Raw genomic sequence first — 22,268 nt, forward strand, 5'->3', positions numbered from 1 at the left:
CTTTTAACCCAGGGATTGGACCAGATGACCTCCAGAGGTCTTTTTCAAACTGACTTACTCTGGGACTCCAGGGAGGACCTGTGCATCTACACAGGCGACAGCCAAAAGATTTTACCCTTCATAATTTGCTGAAGTTCCATCTGCAGGGTTTGGACGGCGCGTCCGGGGTGATCGCCTGCTGTGCGCTTAATCCGGTGGATGGAAAGACGGCCATCGACCACAGCTGCTACATCATCATCTTCAAGGAAAATCACTCTGTTGGTATGCTCAATGACAGCACTATAAAAGCATACACCGTTTGCCATAAGACATTATTCTTCACAGAAAGACGAGGGCTACAGCCCTATTTATAATCCAACATACAGCTTTTGATTCAAGAAGGTTACTCATTTCAATGGAATTTTTCTTTTAAAATAAGAGGAGTGCTGTAAAGTACATTTCCACACTGCCAATATAACTGGATTTTTTCCACCGACCTCATTATTAATTTCAGTGCCTGCTTTAGGAAGAAACTATGAATTCCTCAGACAAAGCAGCACGTGCAGCAACGTGATCTAACCGTTAGGAGCTAGAGAGCAGAAGTCAGGGCATGCAGGGTGCTCAGCTACAGGTGTGGAGGCCTCTCTTGGTTTTTCCAGCGATAAGCCATGTTCCTCCCTGCACCTCATTTTCCATCTGTGAAACTGGGGACAGCCTGGCTCCCTATTAAAGTACTCCGAGATCCACCTAGAAGCACTCCAAGAATTAGGTACTACTGAATACCTTCCCTGCCTGCAGTTTACTTGGGGAATGTCAATACTGGAATTACCAGTGGGGCTTAAAATCTTTGAGCAGGCTTCAGTCCGTACTCTCTCAGCTGAACAAGGCAGGCTGCACGGAAATACATCGGCTCCGTTTTAGCAGCTTTTGGTCTCACCTTGGGCAAGTCACTGAAAAGCTCGCTAAAAATCAGAACACATGAGGGTGTCCTAAGACTCTCCAAAATGCCCTGACATGAAGCGCTGCAGAGGTCAACCACAGCAGTATTTTTACGTTTCTGGAACAAGTATTCATTGCCCTACTATGGAGAAAAGCAAAAGTTCTGGTACAGCTGCTGTCAAGTTTTTCCTCCCTCCACTGGGATTAAAATAAGCCACCTTTGATGATAAAGGAATTGCACGTGTGCAGAGAGCCCTGGAGAATCAACACCATTCTCCCGATAATTAGCATCCGACCTGGTCACTTAGGGCCGTGCTCTCTAGGTTTGCTACCACACCCTGGACTCTTACCAACAGCTGTGCGTAAGGTGGCTACCACCACCGTCCCACAGCGAGCGCTCAGTTCTTTACCAGACACCCTCATCTCATCCACCTCTGTCTCTTTCAGGGCTGCACACAGCCACTAGTTCATGTTTGTAAAGAATGGCCACATATACCTAATTTACTATTATCCATAAAGAAAGCACAGCCTCCCCCTCTCTCGTTCCAGGCCTCAGCTTTAAACGGCGTATTTTTAGATACACTAGAAGACACTGAAAAACATTACCTAGCGTCAGAAGCAAAGTAGTACTCGACAGCTTTCTCCTCAACGGGGAAAAGGCAGGTGGTACTGTCAACACGGGACAGGTTGCAACTTCCCTTCTTGTCTTTCCCTGGAAGACACGAGGATTAGGTACCGCACGGACTGACGACTCTGGAAGGCAGCTGCAACGTCAGTCTCAGCCAGAGGTCCCAAGGCTTGGTACCAACATGAAGCACTATTTTCATCACTGTGCGTGGCTGCAGTAAATTCAATAGCGACATTCGAAGAGGGCAGCATGCCAGCACTTGTATTGTTGTGCCCGTTCTCAGCTTGCTTGCAAGGGCTGTACGTGCTTTTGAGTTAAGTCTGCAAGTGTGATGTTAGTGCAGACTTTTAAGTTTAGAGGAAAATAGCAGTAAAAATTCAAATGAAAGTTTATGTGTGGCTCCACTAGGAGAAGAGAATTCAAGCTGCTTTATGAGCAGTCACATTTAACAACATTTTCCCAGGTGTATCTGCCCTGTTTATCATTTGAAGTTTCTCCTGTGCTTTCGTTTCACTACCTTTCCTGGGGCTTTGAGGAATCGAGCAGGATTGCTCTTTCTTTGTCAGATATTCTCAGCTCTGGGGAAATTCTTTCAGGGCTGCCACCTGTGCAGCCACACTGTTTCACTGAGCACTGGCAGAGGTAACCCAAACCTGTTTCTGTCTGGCTGAGCTAAAGTGTTCAGACACAGATCAGGAAATAGTCACCGTTGTTCGTGAGCCATCAAATACAACCACCTCCTTCTGATCCAAAAATTGTACAGCTGGTAAACTGCTGCGAGCCTTCCGCAGGGAGGTATCTTGGTGTACTGAAGGACACAGGACTAAGAGTCAACTTCTGAAAAACTTGTACTACGCCTTCAGAAAGTTCACTACTCCGCCAGGGATCCTTTCTGAAGCACTCCGGCAATTCCCAATGCTCCGCTGCCTCTTTCGCTGCAGAAAATACATCTGAGTGGCGAGGCTTATCAGGAGTGCAGATGAGGACCAAAATACCTACTGCTCGAATAAAATTGTTTGCCAGTCGTTGTGCAGGGTATGGTAAGGGGTGGGGGTGGGTGGGTTAGCTTTGCTAGCTAAACGTGACTATTGCTGAAGAACAACAACATGGAGGGTTCTCTAGTAGATATTTATTTCACAAGCTCTAATGCTGTGTTTCGCCTACTGGATACTGACCTGATTCAGTGATCTAAGTAGAGCTCATGGTGTTTAGATTACATTTTCCTTTAGAGAAGTATAAAAGAAAAAAATACTGCTTTCATGTTGATACTCAATAAGAAGGTTCCGCTCAGCCAACAATTTAGAGCCCTCCATTTTAGTTATTAAGTCAGTAAATGAGAAAAACAACTCCTTTGATGTTGAGCTGAGACAGGACAGACCGATTTGTTACTGAGAGAGGACAGAGCAAAGGTGTTAGTGGCCGTTCTCCAACAGAAGCACCCACACTTGATCAAAACATGCAAATTTTGTTTCTCAAAATACATTTCCCTGCATTGACTTTATTATGTTGCATTGCTTTCCTGCAGGACAGATTCTACACTGAGCTGTGAAGTGGAACATGTTCCTACTGTGCACGGACACAAGCACTGTATGCGTGTGGTGAGGGGACCGAGGGGCGACTGGAAAGTCACAGTGAGTACATCACCAGCCAATTACGGTCATGATGTTAACCACGGATTTGTCCATAGATCGCCCGTTTACCTATGCATAACCTGATTGTTGCTCTACAGCACCTCCCTCCCTTTTACAAGAATTTAGAAGCAACACGGAAGTAATATCTTAATCTTTTCCCTTCTAAAGCAGAGAACGGAGATATCATGGAGAATTAAGACAGGTAGAGTAAAAATCGGGCGGAGGGGCAAGGGGCTGGTGTGTTTTGAGTATACTTTGATCCCGCCTCACTCTCCATTATGACAACCCCAGGCATATGCCAGTTCTGCAAAGGCACTACAGCACAGATTAATACAGCTGCTTCTTAAGACTCCTCCATGCTTGCTTGAGCAGCACTGAAGTTTTGATTTCCGCGAGGGGTGTTTTCAGATGACAGCATTATACAACTAATTTCAAAGACACTCAAATCCATATTTCATATGGTCCATTTTTCAGAAAAGCTTCTGAAAGCTGCAGGACTTTGGTTCTTAAAGCTCCTGGGAATTAACCCAACTTCAGACTTTTACTGTAAATACTTCACACTGACTTAAGAGAGGTGCATTTGGTACAAAGAAACAAAACCTCGCCTAATGTTTGGATGCAGGTGAACCAGCTCTGGACAGAGAACACCCACAGTTCACCTTTCAACAAACTGAGGTTTGTTTCTCCTCCAGCAAAAGCGCACAGATTTTATCCACGGAGCCGTCAGTGCCTGCGGCTGGAATCACCTGTATTTACCATAGCTAAGAACCAGATCCTCTCCTCTTACAGAACAGCGCTCTCCTGCTTCAGACGTGAACTTAGTTCATCACATCGTGTACAACGGGTTAGCCTTTACAAAAATTAAGTACTTAATGTGAATTAAAAATGGTTCGGCCTGGTAAGTGAGCACAGGGGAGTCAGTTCCAGCCCCAGGTCAGCCTTACAGCTTCTACCAGAAGCTGCCATTCAGATTCACTCTACGATCGGGAGGGAGGACGTAGTGCTCCGACAAGCCGAGCTCCGGAAGGGGTTTTGGAGAGCGCTTGCATTAGGGTTCTTCACAGCCTCCCAACAGGGTTTCACTCTTCTGTTTTGTGGGGTTGTTTAAGGTAATTTACTGTTTCCTTGCATAATGAGAGCTGCAGGGAGCACGCAGCACAACCCGCGCTAAGTCGCTGATGCTGTGCGTATGCTGAGCATGATGTCAGAGTAATTGACATGGGATGGGTGGCTTTTGCTGTGTGTTTTGCTCGTGGTGTTTCTGATCAAGAGGGAATTCCAATTACCCCATTTGTTTCACTGCACGGAAAGCAATAACCACATATTAAAGAGACAATGCGTATTTGTCTCATTTATGATTCTTTTTCTAAGGAACTAGAGATTCGTCTGAAATTTCAAGGATTAGACTTTTCTCTGGTAGCCACCTTCCTCCATTTTTATGGATATTCCATCAAAAGAATGATCCATAGATTGTACAGCTGAAAGTGTAATTGGGAAAAAAACCACAAAACAACAAACTTTAGATAATCAGTGAAAAAAAAAAAAAAGTGTTACATACATACATCAAGGATTACTGCTAATTATCCAACATCAACCAAGAGCAAATACGGACAAAGCTTACGGGGACCGGTTCTTCACGTGACATTGCAGCTACCGTTAGCGGCTCCGTTAGGAAGCAACACGACATACTGCGACAGTAAGTCCTTTCGATCACTGCAGGGCTTAGGGAACTAGTCCAGTGCCCAGTAACTGAACGGGTTCAGACTCCTCTGACAACGGTAAATTACAGGATAGTTCTTAGCCACTTTTCATTTTCAAGGGTGCAACTGTGTGTCTATGGCGGTAGAACACACACGTGAGAGAAAGATGGACAGACAACACACGTATAGATTGCCACGCATGGGGTAACCGCGTTCTGCTTTTTAAAAATTATGTTGGGGGAACAGGGGAAAGGTTTCTGATAGTGAAAAGCCCGTGGCCTGCAAAGAATGGTCAGGTTTGTTCCTGAAGACAACCAAGTCCATGAACGCCAACACGCCCCGCACAAAATATAAAACTTAAGTATCTACATTTAACTATACTGTTCGCTTTACTATACCGACCTGTTCTATTTTGTTCTATTCTACTGCATTAAGATGCATTGTCCTTGCAACCACTGGACATCAAAGCTCTGATTATAGAACCAGAGGTCAGTTCTGCTGGCGCATAGGCAGGTACCAGGGAGCAACAGTATGCCCTTCAGCAGACTACCTTGAGGTATATGGTGGTACAGCATGTGGCTAAAAACTTCCTTAATAAATAAAATCTCTTTTTGATAATGGCTTAATTTACAGATTAAACGTTAGAAGCGTAATGGGTATCCCAGAGGAGACGGCTGTTTGTGAGACTCTATGCTTGTACGTTGGTCTGCGTGCGAGTGGGACCTGGGTGCTGTGGGGAGGCGGGTGCTCACACTTACCCGTCCGGTAGAGTATCGGGATGTGGTCGGTGGAGAGCTTGTGCTCGCTGCGCACTCCTATTAGCAGGGGGCTGCCTCGCCTGCAAGACGACATCGAGTTACAGCCCTCAGCACCCAAAGATTCCTTACCCCGACATCCCACCTGAAGGGACTGTTGTTCTCCAGCACAGCACAACTGAACTGAAATAAAGAAGAGCGAGCTCCTCCCAGATAAGTTGTTAGTGCTGCAAACACAGGAGGCCACAGACAGAGCGAAGGAATCTCTGAATAAACACAACACAAGGTCATGAGGACTCTGTCTCAAGTTTAGCAGAAACTCTGCAAGAGTAACTGCAATCCCACAGACACTGGAACCAGGAACAGACCAGCTGTTGCCGCTGTATCTATCCAGGAGCGGCCAGCAGCACTGGAAGTCACAGCCTGTGCCAGGCACACGTATGGTTAAACCAACCCGACCGATGCTGACATTTGAAAGTGGAGTAGAAAACCGAGCACCAGGCTGGCCCAACTTCAGGGCAAACGGAGGAGTCCTCCACATGCTGCCGCCACCAATGCAAAGACAAAGGAAGAGAGAAAACCATCTCCTTCCAGAGCTCTCTACAACCGGAGTCGACAAAAATCTGTTCCAGGCTAGCTGCGATCCAGGTGGCCACTAAGAAATTTTCAAAACATTTTTGGGAATTTTCTGTTTTGATCAATGGAAAACAAGAGAAAGGAAATGGAAAACAACAGCCACCCTCACCCCAGCATGTACAGCATGATGAGAACCACCTCTGCTCTGTCGTCTTCTGACTTTGGGGGACAAAAAAAAGTGACCCAGAGGGTGCAACGTGGATGTTCTTTCCCATGGTAACACTTACCTGGTACCAACTGCTTGGCCGGGATAATGAACACTTTTGAACACAAGGGCGAAAGCACCTTCCTGGAACAAGAGAAATACAAACTGTTTATCCTTTCCTTTAAGGCCTGGGCCACCATTGCAGGAATCACAGCAGAGAAGCTGCACCCGTGTTTCTGTGAACAAGAGATCCCGAACAGGCGGCTTCACAGCCATCTTCGGAACCACCAAAAGCTCCAGGCACCTCATTCTGGAAGGGTGTCCCTCCCCTGAGCCTGGGTAGGTCACCCTCAAGCTCTCAGAGAGTCTCCTGAACTCCCAGACACTGTTCTTGGGCACCCCAGGCTACCTGCACAAGCACTCCTGCGTCAGTTCAGAGCGTGGCAAGGGGACTTACGAAGGCACAGACCTGGTAAAAGCAGCAGTAAAACATCGGGGTGTTTGCTCGGGTGCGGTGTCACTGAACATACAGGTGAACCACCGCAATCTGCCACGGAAACGTGTTCCTGGTGTATTGCTGCTACAGCTCCTGCCAGGCAAGTCCCTGAAACCCTGCCTCCTGCCCAGGGCGCTCTGGGACCAGAGGTAAATTGCAGAGGGATCCTGTTCCCGTGCACGACTCGGCAAGAACCGACACGTGGAACCACACGCTATGCGGCGCGGTTCCCACAAGGGGTCAGCAGCTCCTCCAGATGAAGGTTTCGGGGATGACTGGAAGCAGGGACCCATTTTCACTCTGTCCCACCCTGGCTCCCACCCACCGCACACTCGCCCCCCAACACACCAGGGCCCAGCTGCTGCGAGATACTGCGCCCCAAAACGTAGACATTTTTCACGTAAGTATTGACTAATGTTGAAGAAAAACCAAATGTATGTCTGAGATGAACTGTCAGAGGCAGGAAAGACAGAAACACTCCTCAGCGTGTGCTGCAGGACATCCTGCAGCACAGCCTGGCACAGGCACGGTGCTGCACCAGCCGCATTCCCCTGGGCAATACTGGAGTATAGTTGTTATTCTCTGTGTCTGTCTGTCTGTATTGGGGTGCGTCCCCCCGTCCGTCCCCGTGTCCCCACCCCACACCCTGCTCCCAGCGTTACCAGCTGCTGGATGACCCTCTCCACCAGCGTGGTGAAGCTGATGTCGTCGCTGTCCCGGTTGTCGTACATGTACTTGACCAGTTTGGCGATGCTCTCCGTGTCCGTCTCCGACTCAAAGTCGTAGCCCTTGCTCTCCTGCGGCGACAGCATGCGTTGGGTAAGCGTCCCTCTGCCTTCCCTTCCCGCCTTGCTCTTCCAGCTTTTGCTGGAAAGAAAGTTCCAGCCCTCCTTTCCCTTCCTTCCCCTCATCTTCTGCATTTCCTTCCTTTTCTTCCTTAATTTTTCCTTCCTTTTCTCCTGGATTTCTTCCTCCTTCCTTTTTCCTGCCTTTCCTTTTTACCTCTCATTCCACCCTTTCCTTTTTTCTGCCTTTAACTTTTTCCTTCCTTTTTTCTCATGCCTTTCCTTTTCTCCTGCCTTCCTCCCCACCTTTCCTTTTCCCTTCCCTTTTATCTTGCCTTTCCTTTTTTCCAGCCTTCTCTCCTGCCTTTCCTTTCTCCTTCCTTTATACTTGGCTTTCTTTCATCCTTTCCTGCCTTTCCTCTTCCTTCCCTTTTTCCCTCTTCTTTCCTACCTTTCCTTGCTTTTATTCTTCCATACTGCATTTCCTCTTCCTTTTTTCCTTCCTTTTCCCACTTTCCTTCTTTTCTTCTCTTCCTGCTTGCCTTTCCTCCTTCTTTCCCACCTTTCTTCTTCCTTTTCTTCTCTTCCTTCTTTCTCCTTCCTACATGTTCCTTTCCCTGTCTCCTTCCCTCCTGCCTTTCCTCTCTTCCATCCTGCCCTTCCTCTTCCCTCCTTTCCCTTCTCCCATTTCCTTTTCATTCCTTTCCTTTTCTTGCTTCCCATTTCCTTCCTTCTTCCCTTCCTTTCCCTTTCATCCCTCGTTCTTCCCTTTCCCTCCCATCTTTCCTTTCTCTGCCATCCGTACCTCCTTCCTTTTCATTCTTTCCCTTCTGCTTCCCACTCCGTTAATGGGAGCGAGGAGTGGGAGAGCGAGGACAGGCGCGCGTGCGAGCAGGGGGTAAGTGCCGGGGAAGAGCACGCGTGCGAGCCGGGGTGAGTGTGAGCGCACAGGCCACGCTGCAAGCGAACGCGAGCGTGCACGTGAGTGCAAACGTGAGGCGGAGCGCGTGCGTGCGAGTGACGCGAATGCAAGCGGGAGAGCGCGAGTGCCGAGTGGGGAGCGGGCGTGCGTGCCGGGCGCGAGGAGTGCGAGCGCAGGTGGAGGCGAGTGGGCGCTCTAACGTGGAGGGGAGAATGTGCAAGCGAAGTGAGTGTAACTGAGAACGCGAGCGTTGACTGGGGGAGTCGCTTCAGTGTGACTGGGGGAGTGGGTCTGAGTGGAAACGCGAGTACGTGTGCACCTGAGCGTGAGCACGGGTGCACGAGTGACTAGGAACAGGGGAACGAGTGTGGGTGGGGGGTGAGCATGAGTGGGGGACCAAGGGAGGGAGTGAACGGGGGAGTGCAAGTACAAGAATGAGCGGGGAGGCAGGAATGGAGGAGTGAGCGCGGGGGGAGCGAGTGCAGGGGTGAAACTAGTGGGGGCGTGGAAGGGAGTGGGAGAGGGAGAGCAGGCGTGGGAGAATGGGGGCACGTGACTGGAGGTGGGAGTGGGAGGGAGCGTGAGAATACGAGTGGGGAGTGAGCAGCAGTGTGAGCCAGGGAGTGTGACTGGAAGGGTACAAGTGGGGGAGGGAGGCGGGAGGGTGGAGGAGTGGGAGTGCAAAGGAAGCGTGAGAATGGGCAGGGGCGAGTGTGTGAGTAAGGGAGTGAATTAGCGTGAGAATCTGAGTGGGGGAGCGAGTGTGAGGAATACGGGGGTGGTGTGTGAGCGAGCGTGGGGGTGCAGGGGAATGGGGTAATGAATGGGGGAGCGAGGAGAAGTGTGAGTGAGGGGAGAGTTTCAGTGGGGAATGAGTAGAGGGGTGACTGTGAGCCGGAGAGGCGTGAGTGGGAGAGTGAGCGTGAGAATGTACGTGAGGGAATGAGCAGGGTGAGTCTAAGTGGGGAAGCGAACAGAGGAGTGGGGGGGGAGTGTGAGACTGAGCGGGGGAATGAGGAGGTCGGGCGTGAGCGGTGGAGAGTGGAGGAGTGTGAGTGGAAGGGTAAGTGCGGGAGGGAGTGAGAATACGAATGGGGTGAGGAGTGGGAGTGAGCGGGGAGTGTAAGAGGAGTGTGCGATGAGTGGGGGAGTGAGTGTGTGAGTGGGCTGAGTGTGAGTGAGTGAACGAGGAGTGTGGGGAACGGGGCAGTGAGTGGGGGAGTGAGTGCAAGTGGGGGCAAGTGCAGGAGTGCGAGAAGGAACGAGGGTGAGCGTGAGTGGAGAGTGGGGGAGTGTAAAAGGAGTGAGCGTGAGATGAGTGGGGGAGTGTAAAAGGAGTGAGCGTGAGATGAGTGGGGGAGTGTAAAAGGAGTGAGCGTGAGATGAGTGGGGGAGTGTAAAAGGAGTGAGCGTGAGATGAGTGGGGGAGTGTAAAAGGAGTGAGTGTGAGATGAGTGGGGGAGTGTAAAAGGAGTGAGTGTGAGATGAGTGGGGGAGTGTAAAAGGAGTGAGTGTGAGATGAGTGGGGGAGTGTAAAAGGAGTGAGTGTGAGATGAGTGGGGGAGTGTGAAAGTGAAGGAGTAAGAGGAGTAGGGGGTGAGTGGGAATAGGGCAGTGAGTGGGAGAGTGAGAAGTGAGAGCGGGGGGGTGGGAGGGTGAGTGTGAGTGGAGGAGGGTGAGTGGGGGAACGAGGGTGGGCGTGTGAGTAAAGCGAATTGAGTGTGAGAATGTGAGCGTGGGAGCCAGGTAGTAAGTGGGGGAACGTGAGTGGGAGTGAGGAGTGGGAGAGTGAGTGAGAATACAAGTGGGGGAGTGAGTGTGAGAATATGAGTGGGGAATGAGGTAGTGAGGTGTGGACTGTGAATGGGGAACAAGGAGCGAGAGGTGGGGTATCAGTGCAAGAACATGAGTGGGGAAACAAGGTAGTGAGTGGGGTGTGAGTGAAGGAGTGAGTGAGGGGAGTGTGTGTGAAGTGGGAGAGTGAGTGAGGGGGTGAGAGTAAAGGAGTGAGTGTGAGCATATGAGTGGGGGAGGGAGGAGGAGGGGGAGTGTGAGTGGGGGAAGAGGGTAGGGAGTGGGGAGTGAGGAAGAGTGTAAATGGAAGGGTGAGTGGGGGAGGGAAAGGAAGTGAATGGAATAACGAGTGTGAGTTGGGGGCTGAATAGAGCGGGTGAGAATATGAGTGGGGAACAAGTAGAGAAGAGTGGGGATGGGAGAGAGGGAGGGGGTGGGAGAGGGGGAGTTTAAGTGGGGGAGTGTTAAGAGTGGAGGAGTGTGAATGGAGAAGGGTGAGTGTGAGGGGGTGTGAGTGAGTGAGTGTAAGTGGAGGAGTGTGAGAATATGAGTGACCGAAGAGGGAGTGGGGGGTCAATGGAGGAGGGTGAGTGGGGAGGTGTGAGCTGGGGTGTGAGGGAGCAGGGGGAGTAAGTTGGGGAGTGTGAGTAGGGAGTGAGGAGGAATGTGGGGGTGGGTGTAAGTGACTGGGGAGCGTGAACGAGGCAGGGAGGGAACAGGGGGATGGAAATGTGAAAATGTGAGTAGGAGAGCGAGAGTGTGAGTGGAGGAGTGCGAGTGCAAAAATATGAGTGAAGGAACATGAGTGACTGTGAGTGGGGGAGTGAGAGTAGGTGGGAACATGAGTGAGGGATTAAGTGCGAGAATACAAAGTGTGAGTGGAGGAGTGGGATGAGTTGGGGAGTGGAAGAGTGTAAATGTGAGTGTGAGTGGGAAAGTGAGGGTGAGAATACAAGTGGGGGAGTGAGTAGGGAAGTGTGTGAGAGCAAAAGTGAGTGGGAGAGCGAGGGAGTGATTGGGAGAATGCGAGTAGGGGAGTGTCACACGCACACACGTGGGGTCGCTCACCAGGAATTTCCGCAGGTCTTTGTAGTTGGTGATGATGCCGTTGTGGATGACGATGAACTCTGGAAACAGAGGAAAGGCCCCACTCAGCCCCACAGCAGCCCCCAGGCCTGGCAGCGGGTGGCCGCGTAACGCAGACAGCAGAGACCACAAAACTTTACAGTACGAAAAGCCACACTTGGCAGAAAAAGAGAAGAGTTTCACCTCCTGGTGTGATTTCCTTGCTCTGCCCCATTTGCCATGGCTGGTAATGGCAGAAGATAATAATGAACCGGGTGGGACTAGGGCTGCTGAGATCCCACAAAGTTTCTGCAGGCACTTAAGCGCTGGGCAGTTTCCAGCCCACTGGAAGCAATTAAGCATGACGCTCTTCCTGCAGCTTCTTGGTGCTGCTCCTTGGGCGGCTACACTGAACACTAACCGAGCTGCACGCTGCAGCAGCACAGAGCAGACCATCCCCCTTCCGTACAGTGGTCATTATGAAAAAAACCATAAGTAAAGGGGGGCGGGGGGGGGAAGGTATACAGAATACCATTCCAACGAATGGCCATCAAAATTCTGACCATCCAACTTCATTCTGTGTTTGCCTCCTCCTTGCACTGTGCCCGCGCACCCGCCGAACCTCTGGGCGCTAATCCCAGCCCTTCCTGAGATCACTCACTGCTGCAACATCGCCTGCAGCCAGAAATCAAGTCCAAACCCCTCTGGCTTCACAGTAACTGGGCTCGGCATCATGGCCTGCAATGAACCCACAGCCCTGAGTCCCTCCCTGTGACAAACCAGGCACCAGAGGCAGCTCCAAGCTTTTCCAGACGTTCCAGGACCTGCTCAGGAGCACGCGGTTCCTCAAGCAAACACACTCACCATTGTTTTTATCTGAGCGCTGCGGGTGGCTGTTGATAGGGCTGGGCTCGCCATGGGTAGCCCAACGGGTGTGGGCAATTCCAAGGTGTACATCAAACTCGATGTCGAGGTCCATGTCCTGTTGCTCTGCAGCAGAAGGAGAAGTTGTTAGTACTGAGAGGCTGTCCCAACCCCAAAGTCGATGTGGGAGCCTCTGCAGGCCTCCAGAGTCCACAGGGCAGCAATACTGACAGGGAAACAGAATCCAGCAAAACAGCAAGCGTGTTTTCAGGGCATTCAGAATACAGATGCACACAAGCCACCTCCCTGCACTCCTCACCCTACCAAAATAAAAATCCAACTTTTAAGAAAGAATCCAACCTTAATTTCCCTCCCCGGGGTGCACCTTGCTCTCCTGCCGCCTCCCGCAGAGTCAGCTGTGACTGAGCCAGCCCATTTCACGGTTACGTGCCACTATGGTTAGAATATTCATCACTAACCCTTGTCTCTAGAAAGCATACCATCAGTGTTAACATTTCTTTGGGGGAAAAAAAATTCCTTCTGTTATACAAGTGTCTCCACAACCTCTTTAAAACTGTATATCCTGCAATTTTCCTGAGCAGGCAAACATTTCTTCAGAAATATTTTGTGTATCTTCTATTTCTGTAATGCACACACCACCTCTCCTGGCCTTTTTGGTTCCTGGTTTTCTCTGCACTAAGGTGTGGAATAATCACTGGAGGTGACTTAGAAACTAAACTTATGTTTGTAGAAAAGGTACAGCATGGAAGAAGCTGTCAGGGTGGAGTGCAGCTGATACATGAGGAATCCATTCCACGGAAGTTCCCCAGTAACCACAGATGTCGGCAATGCCAGGAGACCTTGGCGCACTGGCTGTAAGAGGAGTTGTCTGGAGGGTGCAGCAGTGTGGAGGCATCGCGGCCAGGCTCTGTGATAAATGGGAACTCGAGGTACCCTGGAGCTGGTGCGCTGCGTATTTGCTACCCTGAGCCAATAGTCTGTCATGCTTTTGACAAAATGCTGTCCTTTTGGTGAACTTTGCTCATTTTAATATCATTGTAATACCAAAACACACCTCCATCCCAAAGGTTACACGCCTCACTGGGCATGTGCTTGGAATTTCTTCTAGTCTATGCTTTTAAAAGCAAAGTGAGGAAATTTTACATCAATCATAATAAAGGCATGTATGATGAGAGTCACTCAAGCTCCAACTGAAAGGTAAAAAATAGTATAAAATGTGTGAAGAGAAAGAGGGTGTTGGGGACAATACCATCGCGTACCACTCTGACTTCTGGGACCAGTCGACGGGCTGAGCCTCCTTCCCCCCCCACTGGGACACCTCTGGGTAAGACTGGAAACCTCTGTAGAGTCACTTTAAATCTCTAACATATTAGAGTTGCTTTGCTTTGTATTAGAGTCACTTGATATTTGTTTTGCATACTTGTAGCCTCGCAGTGTACTTGTATCTTTGGTATTTAAGTGTGCCTTGTAACCAGCAATCTTATCGCCGGTAATCCAAAGAACCTGTGTGTCTGTTGCTTTAATAAATTGTACTATTCATTGATCTAGCCGTGATCGCTCTCGTTGAACGCCACCGGCCGGCGCATCTGCCAAATTAGTTACTAACAACAAATACTCTGATGGGTGGTTACATCTACAACCCTTAGAAAATAAACCATTGACCAAGTTTGAGACTAAGACCGGACTTAGCCGCACCTAGACTCCTCTCGGAGGAGGAGTTTAGAAAGCAAAGGGGCCCTGTCTTAGCCTCGTGACTCAATGGTAGGGTCTCTCCCTAACCACTCCTCAGACTCCTACCATTAACGCAACCTAAGGTTAGACCTACCCACCTTCCTTTTGGAGAAGCAGAACTGGGAGGTTAATGCTAGCACGGGTGAAGAAAAGTTGTTAAAAAACCACACCAGCTCTTGAATGCAAACTAGAGATCTTGACTCCTCTGAAAAGCACCTTCCCGTTCTCACAGAGCTCACCTGCATCCCATACCCAACAATTTTGTGCTCCCTTGCGTTCTGCACAGATTTAATGAGCTTAACGTTTAACTCAAGGGAACAAAGAGGCAGAAACGGATGCAGAAGACCTCACCCTCTGTGTTCTCGCCAATTTGACAGTTACACACATACATCAACGCTTCCCTGAAGCCAATTGCATAGCCCACCACCACTTGGATGGACAGCTTCAGCTGGGACAAGCACAACCTATGAACATTTAAAATTCAACCGGTGAAGATATTAAAGCATTTCTCTTTTTTGCCCAAGCTTGAGGCCTCTGATAATTACCTCCCAGTAATTCCCCTTTCCCCACTTCAAGGAATTTTTTTGTTTGGGTTTTTTTTGTGGTCTGTTTTCTAAAATGTATTTGAGGTCTGTTTTATTATAATAGGATGTGATTCATTTGTCTTGAGAAACAAGGACTTCTCTGTAACTTCATGACAACATCCGCAGGATCACTGGGTTCTTCTCAGCACATGTGTGAGTGTTTCCACCTCTGGCACTTTATACACAGTTATTTGGAAATACAGTGTTTCTGGGTAAAAGGGGTGATATTCAAAACACAAATGAGATGAGAGGACATTTCAAGGAAAGCGAGCAGGCAAAGAACAAAAGGGAAATACATACTGTGAACCTCTTCGTCCAGAGCCTTCACTTTCCCCTTCTGTTTGATAAGCTGGATTTTGCAAGCATTAGCTTCCCAGTCTTTGTCATTTCCGCCATCGATTCCCACACCTAAGCACCGCCACGGAACACGAAGAAAGAGTGTGAGGTGCAGAAAGTATACTACAGTATTTTATGTGAAAAAATACTGCCTTTTTTTTAAAACAGTGCCCCTTCTCCCCCCCCCCCCCCGCCCCAGCTGACCCTCCAAACAAAGGCAAGAAACCCCTTAGATTAGCAGAGAGTTTGCCCTTCGAAATCTCATAGGTATTCTTAAAGCCTCAAGTAACAGGCATCAAAAACATTATAGAACTCTGTGTATTGGAAGTTAATCCAACCCTCTGACCACATGCTCACAGGCACCTCTGATTCGTGTTTCAGCTTTCTTCAAAAGCAGAAGACGGTAGAATCCATTCACAAACACACAACAAAAATCATAATTTACAAGTCAAAATTAAAAAAAGAACCCCCGTTGCTCGGTGAGAGCTACCTGCAGAATCATAGCCTCTGTACTCCAGCCGCTGGAGCCCTTTGATAAGGGTCTCCAGGATCTCCCGTCTTGTCCGGGGAACATGGTAGTTCAGGTAAGCAAAGATGCCTGTATGGGGAAAAAGAGCGTAATCCTGTAACAAAATCACAGCTGAGAACTCTGTGTGTGCCATCCAAGTTAAACCCCAGACAGTCCTTCGTTCCAAGATCCCCTGCTCAAAGGATACCTGAGGTCCAAGGGAGAAGCTGTCACTAACGTTTAACAGATCAAAGCTAACCACAAAATGGCAGCATCCTTCTTGTGACACTGAAAGCAACTACACAGGCCGTGGTGAGAGAAAGAATTTCCACCTACACAACAGAAGGAGCAGTCAGGGGACAATGCAGTGATCAGGTTAATCACTCCAGATGAAAAATTCAAGGTTCACTAATGCTGAGCTTTGCATGCTGAAAACCATCTTCAAAGGGAATTCTTCCCTGAATGGCTTTCTCCAAGTTCCTCCCACAGACTCACTAAGGAAAAAAAATCATTTAACTCATGCAAACTAACACCCTCAAACTAATCATAGAATCGTTAAGGTTGGAAAATGAAGCTATTTTTCCTGTAGCTTGCAAAGGAAGATAAATTGTTGCTTCTATTTTTAAGCAGTGATAGGGACACACAAGTTCCTAGATCTCTAATTCCAACTATGGCTCTATTTCAGAAAGACTTCCTTTGATGCCATCATGAAGCAGTAGCATGAGAAGACATTTACAGGATGCTAGAAATATCTGTACTTGAAATCTATCATTTCTAACATGTTAAAGGAGAAAAATATCTGCATAGAATAAAAGCAAAATGGGTTTCACACCAACATCCATATATGTAAGTAACTGGTAATTCCAGGTTTGTAATTTGAGAAACTTTATCAAAACCTCTTGAGGAGACCGGAGTTCAGTCGCACACACACAAAGTCCTTTTAAAGGCATCACAAATCTTCCATATTTTCCTGATGGTACTGCCATACAGCCTGCCTCACGGTTCCCAAACTTTAATTCACGTGAGAAATGTTACTCTCAAGCTGACTTTTCGAACATCTATGTTCCAAGATGTGTTTACATGTTTATGTCTATTTATATTTACATGCCTATGTTTACACAGAGATTATTTTAAAGAACACTTGAAAAACTGCATTCTTAAGCTGTTTGTGTTTTAGAATTAAACTAAATAATTCAAAGCCTTCTGGTGTCTTATTTTGTAAGTAGAAATGTGGGCTACTCAGGGTTCGTGGATGCACTGAATACCACAGAGCAAAGCACTGAGAAGTTTACAAGGGACTTTTCAGCCTGAGCAGGGACAGCCAGGTCGTACGCAGCCACGTACTATTCTGACACTCTCCCGTTCCTTCTCCCTTTTCCATGGACTTCAGCTACAGGTCTCAGGATAAGGTGGTCATAAGCTTCAACTTCCCATTCCCAAAGCATTAGAAGTTACATCTCCCTGCAGCTCTGCTGCAAAAAGCACATACCACATCTCCCTTATTTTCTTCCACATTGCTAGAAAATTTAGATGCACGTTCTATTGTTCCTCTTTCTTTTACTCTGTTTCTTTTGCTTCTACCTTCATTTCCCCAAAGCCCAAAATCTTTTCTGATAAGCACTTGTATGACTATAGGGACCAAGTTTGTAAGTATTTGCAGTTCCATTGCTCCCGACATCTCAAACCAATCACGCTCACAGGCCTGCTGCTGCCATCTCCCGATGGCATCTGTTCAGCTAGAATGTTGGTTCCAGAACCTACACGGCCAGGGTGAGGTCCTCCTCCACAAACCTCACAATTCACAGCTAAAAAACTCCACAGATAATAAAGCACCAACAGCAGTCAACAACCTCTGCTGTATTTCAAAAGCCTCCTCTGAACGATACTTCCCCCGCGCTCTCAATCTCCAAACCCTCCTCCCCACCCTTCTGGCAAAAAAAGAAAGTTTTCCAATTTGAGATACTTAGTTCACTCTGTTTCTAAAAACTGCATTCTTCAGGCAAACAGCACCCTCCCTGTTTACAAGTGAACTGACTCCAAAGAGCTGTCATCCAGGCTGAAGGACGGCACATTTTAGCTATATCCTGGATGCCTAAAGCCCTTTAAATGACTTCCAGGTCTTACAGCAGGAGTACAAAGCAGACTGCTTTATTAGCAGGCAGCTGGAAAAGTCCCCTTCTCCATATTTACCAGAAACCTCCCAAACAGATGCCCAGTACAGCGGTAGCATTACACATAAAAATAACAAGCGTGCACCATAATGCAGAGAAAACAGGCACATGAGATGTCTTTAAAAAGGCAGGCTGTGTTCCAGCAGTTCTTGACCTTTCCCTTTACACCAAATCCACCTACCATGGCATCCAAAGTGAAGCTACTTCAGAAGGCGGGATTGTAACCAGCACGAGTAATTACGGAAACAAGAATGCCGCTTACGCTTTTCCAAATTAGCTAAATTGTTTCCGAGATGAAAACTCTCTCCGTGCTTTATGTACCTCAGAAGCACACGCTTCCAAGGGTCCCATTCCCACCCACACGCTGGAGCCTCGCACCTCTTTGTGACGGCGCCGGGCAGCTCCTCGCCCTGGCGTTAGCTGGGCCTGTCAAACAGCTCTCCGGCAGCGCCTACAACCTCTGCGGTCCTGCTATCGTGCTACGGCGTAACCAGTCGCACTCAGGCGCGCAGCTACCGAGTGAGCTCTTCCACTACCGTGGTGCAACACCAAAGGCCGCTCAAGCAGGGTACGCTCTTTTGAGCGAAGGAGGACCAATGACGAGCGTTAAGACGGCCCGGTTTGAACGTCAGGCTGGCCACAGCGAGACAGTTCCGGGAAGCCCTTTCCAGTGAACAGCAGCAGTGTGAGAGGCACAAGAGCCTCATTGATGGGAGCACAGAGGAGGCCTTCTTCGCCGGCAGGGCATCGTGCTGAGCGACCGGGGGCAAAACCGGAACAGGCCGTCAAGCTGGCACGCAACGGTGAGACAGAGCCACTGTAAAGTTTGGGGAAGGAACTGCGTGCAAAAGGTACGACAGGTATGGGCATATGCCAAGAAGGGAGAAGAAAAGGAGGCTGTAGGAAAGGTGGAAGGCAAGTAGCGTAGAACAGGACAGCAAGCTTATTGTAGGTAGTCTGCTCTGCCACCCTACACCCCGTCTCGGCTGCCCACCCACACCTCCAGGCCTCTCCAAACAACAAGTGCGCGAAGGTTGTCCTCCCCTGCGCTCAAGGGACATCGGGCATCACCCCTGTAACGCTCCCAGGCATGCAGCTACAAAACCCCAGCTTGTCTCCAGGCCGTGACATTGCGTTGTAACTGAGGGTATTTGCCACCGAAGTAGAGCGGGGGGCCCAGCGCGGTCACCCCAACGGCCCTGCAGAAAGCACAGACCATGCGGCCCCTCCCGAGCACCCCATCAACATATCTGTAACCCATAAAACAGACCCTGCCCAGAGGGGCAGGAGGACAACAAAGAAACACAACAGCGTCTTGCTCAAAGCCCCAGTGGAGATCACTTTGCACAGCACTTCCCACACAGACCCTGGTGCCCCAGCAAGGCCGTGAAAATGAAGTCCTCTGCGTGGAAAAAGAAAAAACAAAAAGTGTAACTCAATAGACAGGCACAATTATTAGGCAAAAACTCTGTTTCCTTTCATAAAACATTTTTGTAAATGTGAATTGATCATTTTAGTCTCCATCCTGTTGCCAGCACAGGGATTGCAACTTATTCTGAACCCCCCAAAAATGGCTTAAAACCAGAACTATTTCCCCCTGTCCAGGGCTGACTTTGGACATCTTTGTTACATCTGAATCCAAGCCAGACAGTCGCTAGAAATGTTATTTTCTCTGCACATTTTAACACGTTTAGTCACACCTGAGCTAAAAAAAAAAAAATACCAAAACGACAAAAACCAAAACCGAACCAACCACAAACCCAAACTGGATTCCTGGTCGCACATCACAACTGCTAGCAGTGTACAAGAAAATGCCGTGTACTGAATGGGCACAAGGTAGAAACCAACTTCCTCCAGGAAGGGATGGCTCATCTGGAAGGAGATGTTTATTTCTGCTTGCACTGTAAACAAACAGCAAGCATCTACCTAGAAAGGAGCCAACTTGGCATTTGTCTCAGGCATTGAAAAAAATCTAATAATTGCAGCACAATTATATTAAGATTATTCATGAGAACTGCAAATAAAAATCTGAATATAAGACTAACAAAGGCACAAAAATCCCCCCAAAACCAAAAGCCAAGGAATTCAGTGTTTCTTACTGGAAAACACAAAGACTATGAAAAGCACATGAACTAAAAGAAATGCAAATACAGTGTTAACGCTGCAAAATACGCGGACCCACTCTTCAAAAAAAGATGACTGTGTAGCCAGCGGGAGATTCAGTTTTGATTCAGTTCAGCTTTTAGATCTTGAGCGGAAAATAGCTGGAGTGATAATGGAGACGCCACTATGAAAATAAAATTCCAAGAGCTCACCTGTGATCGACACATTTTACAAATGAGAAGGCAAGTAAGACAAAGCAGGTTTCAAACTCACCTTAGAGAAAACAGGGAAAAAAGGAAATAAGTAGAATACTATGTAAAAATGAGGCATAATTAAAGTAAAAAATGGTATGATAAGGCTGCTGAAAGTGAACACGAGTCTTCCTAAACGCATGACTTGCTTATCGGCAAGCTAAAATCAAATATTTGAAGGCTTATCACCCATTTATGACACTTGATCACGATGAATTATGTGTAAAGAACAGTTTCATTTACTGGAAATATTTTCAAATGCATTTCATTTTCCCCTTTTCAAACATCCCATAATGACGTGATTCTTCATAGCTGGAGAAAGTTTCAATCCACATTTAGAAAATTGCATTTTTACTGGCTCTACCCTAACTATTGGAGTAGATGAGGAGTATATAAGCAATCACATCCTGTAATCGCTTCCATTTTTGAGTACAATTTCACTGCCCTCGACAGAAACACTGATGAGGAAAAAAAGACCCAAAACAGTAAATGCTTGTTATGCTTCACTAATCTAAGTGTGTTTTTGAGAAATGTTTATTCCTCCCAGCAGCCACCAACAGAGGCTCTGCAGATACAGTTTTTCTCTGGAATTACACCTCAAGCCTTTGGTCCCGTGTGTAAATGCACAGCAAGGAGCACGGCTGTGCTGAGTCAAAGGCACTCAGGTGATCCTTACGTCCCAGCGTGACGCAAAGCCCCGGCTGCTCAAGGAAAGAACCTCTTTTTAACTCAAAAACTGAACAAAGGAACCCTTCATCCAGCTACAAAACGCAGCCTTCTCCGAGGTGGAAGGCGGCAGACGTGGGATGGCACACAGCAACTCTACCTGGCAGTTTAGACCATAAAAGACCTTTCTTCCACACACCAGAGACGTGTTTTTCTCCAAACCGCAATGCCTTCTTAAAGCCTTGTCCTCTTCCTCCCTGTGCTTATATTCAAATCAATCTACATGATTCAGAAGACGAAAAGATATCAACCACACAGATCTTTTCAGCCGCTTGAAGGCTTCCGTGAGAAGCGCTCTGTCGCAAAGCGCCAATTTTTCTGTCAAAGTGACAACCCATTTAAATCACAACAGTCAATGGAAACATGTTGGTTTTGATGAAATTCCAAAGCAAATCTAGCAAATTTCCATCAGGGTCCCATCTGGTGCACCACCAGCTTATCCCCCTCGCCAGCCTCGATGCCAGGCACTGAAAATGTAGAAGTCTTGAAGTCCAAGCAGAACGTTCCTGAAACCAACCCCCCGTGAATGTCATGTCCCTAGCAGAGCTGAAAAGAGGAGTTTCAGTTTCAGCTCAACTTACACACACCATTCAACGTGTTTTTCAGTAATAATGCCACACCTGCCCTCCGGAACAAGCCAGAAAGAGGAAGTATTACAGGAAACCACAATATACAATGGACATGTAATTACGATACCTTGACAAGCACTGAGTTGGTATTTTTCAAGGTGAAATACACATGAAACCAAAAAGAAAAACCAACACCCCTATGAACTTCATTCTAGTCCAGCACTGTTTATAATTGTGAATTCCCAGCTAAAATAAGAGAGCAGCAAGCATACTACAGGAATTTATATCTGACAGGCTCAGAAAACAGAATCCCTGCCTGGAATACACTAATACACTTCAGGACTTGACACTAATATACTTCAGGATTATAACAGCAGTCACGCTTTACACTTTACAACGTAATAAAACATTTCAACTAGCAACTTGACACGGGACTTTGCACGTATGCACTGAAAAGACTCGTTCAAAGCATGTCAGCTTATCATGCAATTCTTGAATCACACTAAGACCACCGTAGTAAGAAGTCCTGCATGTATTTCTCTTAAGTGAAATATCTTGAACAATATACTTTAGAACATAAAACATCTCCTTTCTTGCAGGCTTGCCTTAAAAACCTTACCCGGGGAACCACCAACAGAACAGGTATTCAGCTGCTTGTGAAACTCAACCCTCTTCGAACTGATTTTTAATACTCAAGCACAAAACCTAGGCCTTCTTAATGACAGCTGCATAAAGAATTCCCTGTAAACTGGCTGACAGATTTTAACAGAACAGCATTTTTACCAAATGGACGTTCATTATTCCTGTTGTTGATGGTCACTAAATTACTTTTTCTGAGAACTTAATTTTCCCATGGACTTTTTGGTGCTTGTGTTCCTTTATTTCATGGTAAGTTCACAGGAAAATGAAATGAGTCACCACTTCCAGGT

General features: G+C 47.7%; 1 protein-coding gene across 3 annotated transcripts in view; it reads right to left on the reverse strand.

Moving 5' to 3' along the window:
* Positions 1–22,268, reverse strand: part of GFPT1 (glutamine--fructose-6-phosphate transaminase 1) — a 47,013-nt gene that overhangs the window by 20,787 nt on the left and 3,958 nt on the right. For 2 of the 3 annotated variants that reach the window (XM_064472707.1, XM_064472709.1), the window contains exons 2-11: positions 15,502–15,609; positions 14,976–15,083; positions 12,340–12,465; positions 11,479–11,537; positions 7,572–7,706; positions 6,496–6,557; positions 5,636–5,715; positions 4,602–4,655; positions 1,525–1,630; positions 116–279 (exon numbers count right to left, since the gene is read on the reverse strand). In XM_064472707.1, coding sequence (XP_064328777.1) covers positions 116–279; positions 1,525–1,630; positions 4,602–4,655; positions 5,636–5,715; positions 6,496–6,557; positions 7,572–7,706; positions 11,479–11,537; positions 12,340–12,465; positions 14,976–15,083; positions 15,502–15,609 — 1,002 coding nt within the window. The remainder of the gene's footprint in view (positions 1–115; positions 280–1,524; positions 1,631–4,601; positions 4,656–5,635; positions 5,716–6,495; positions 6,558–7,571; positions 7,707–11,478; positions 11,538–12,339; positions 12,466–14,975; positions 15,084–15,501; positions 15,610–22,268) is intronic. The other variant, XM_064472708.1, reaches the window with a different exon arrangement.

Source organism: Phalacrocorax carbo, chromosome 24 (genome assembly GCF_963921805.1).
Source record: "Phalacrocorax carbo chromosome 24, bPhaCar2.1, whole genome shotgun sequence".
In the NCBI taxonomy this organism is placed as follows: domain Eukaryota; kingdom Metazoa; phylum Chordata; class Aves; order Suliformes; family Phalacrocoracidae; genus Phalacrocorax; species Phalacrocorax carbo.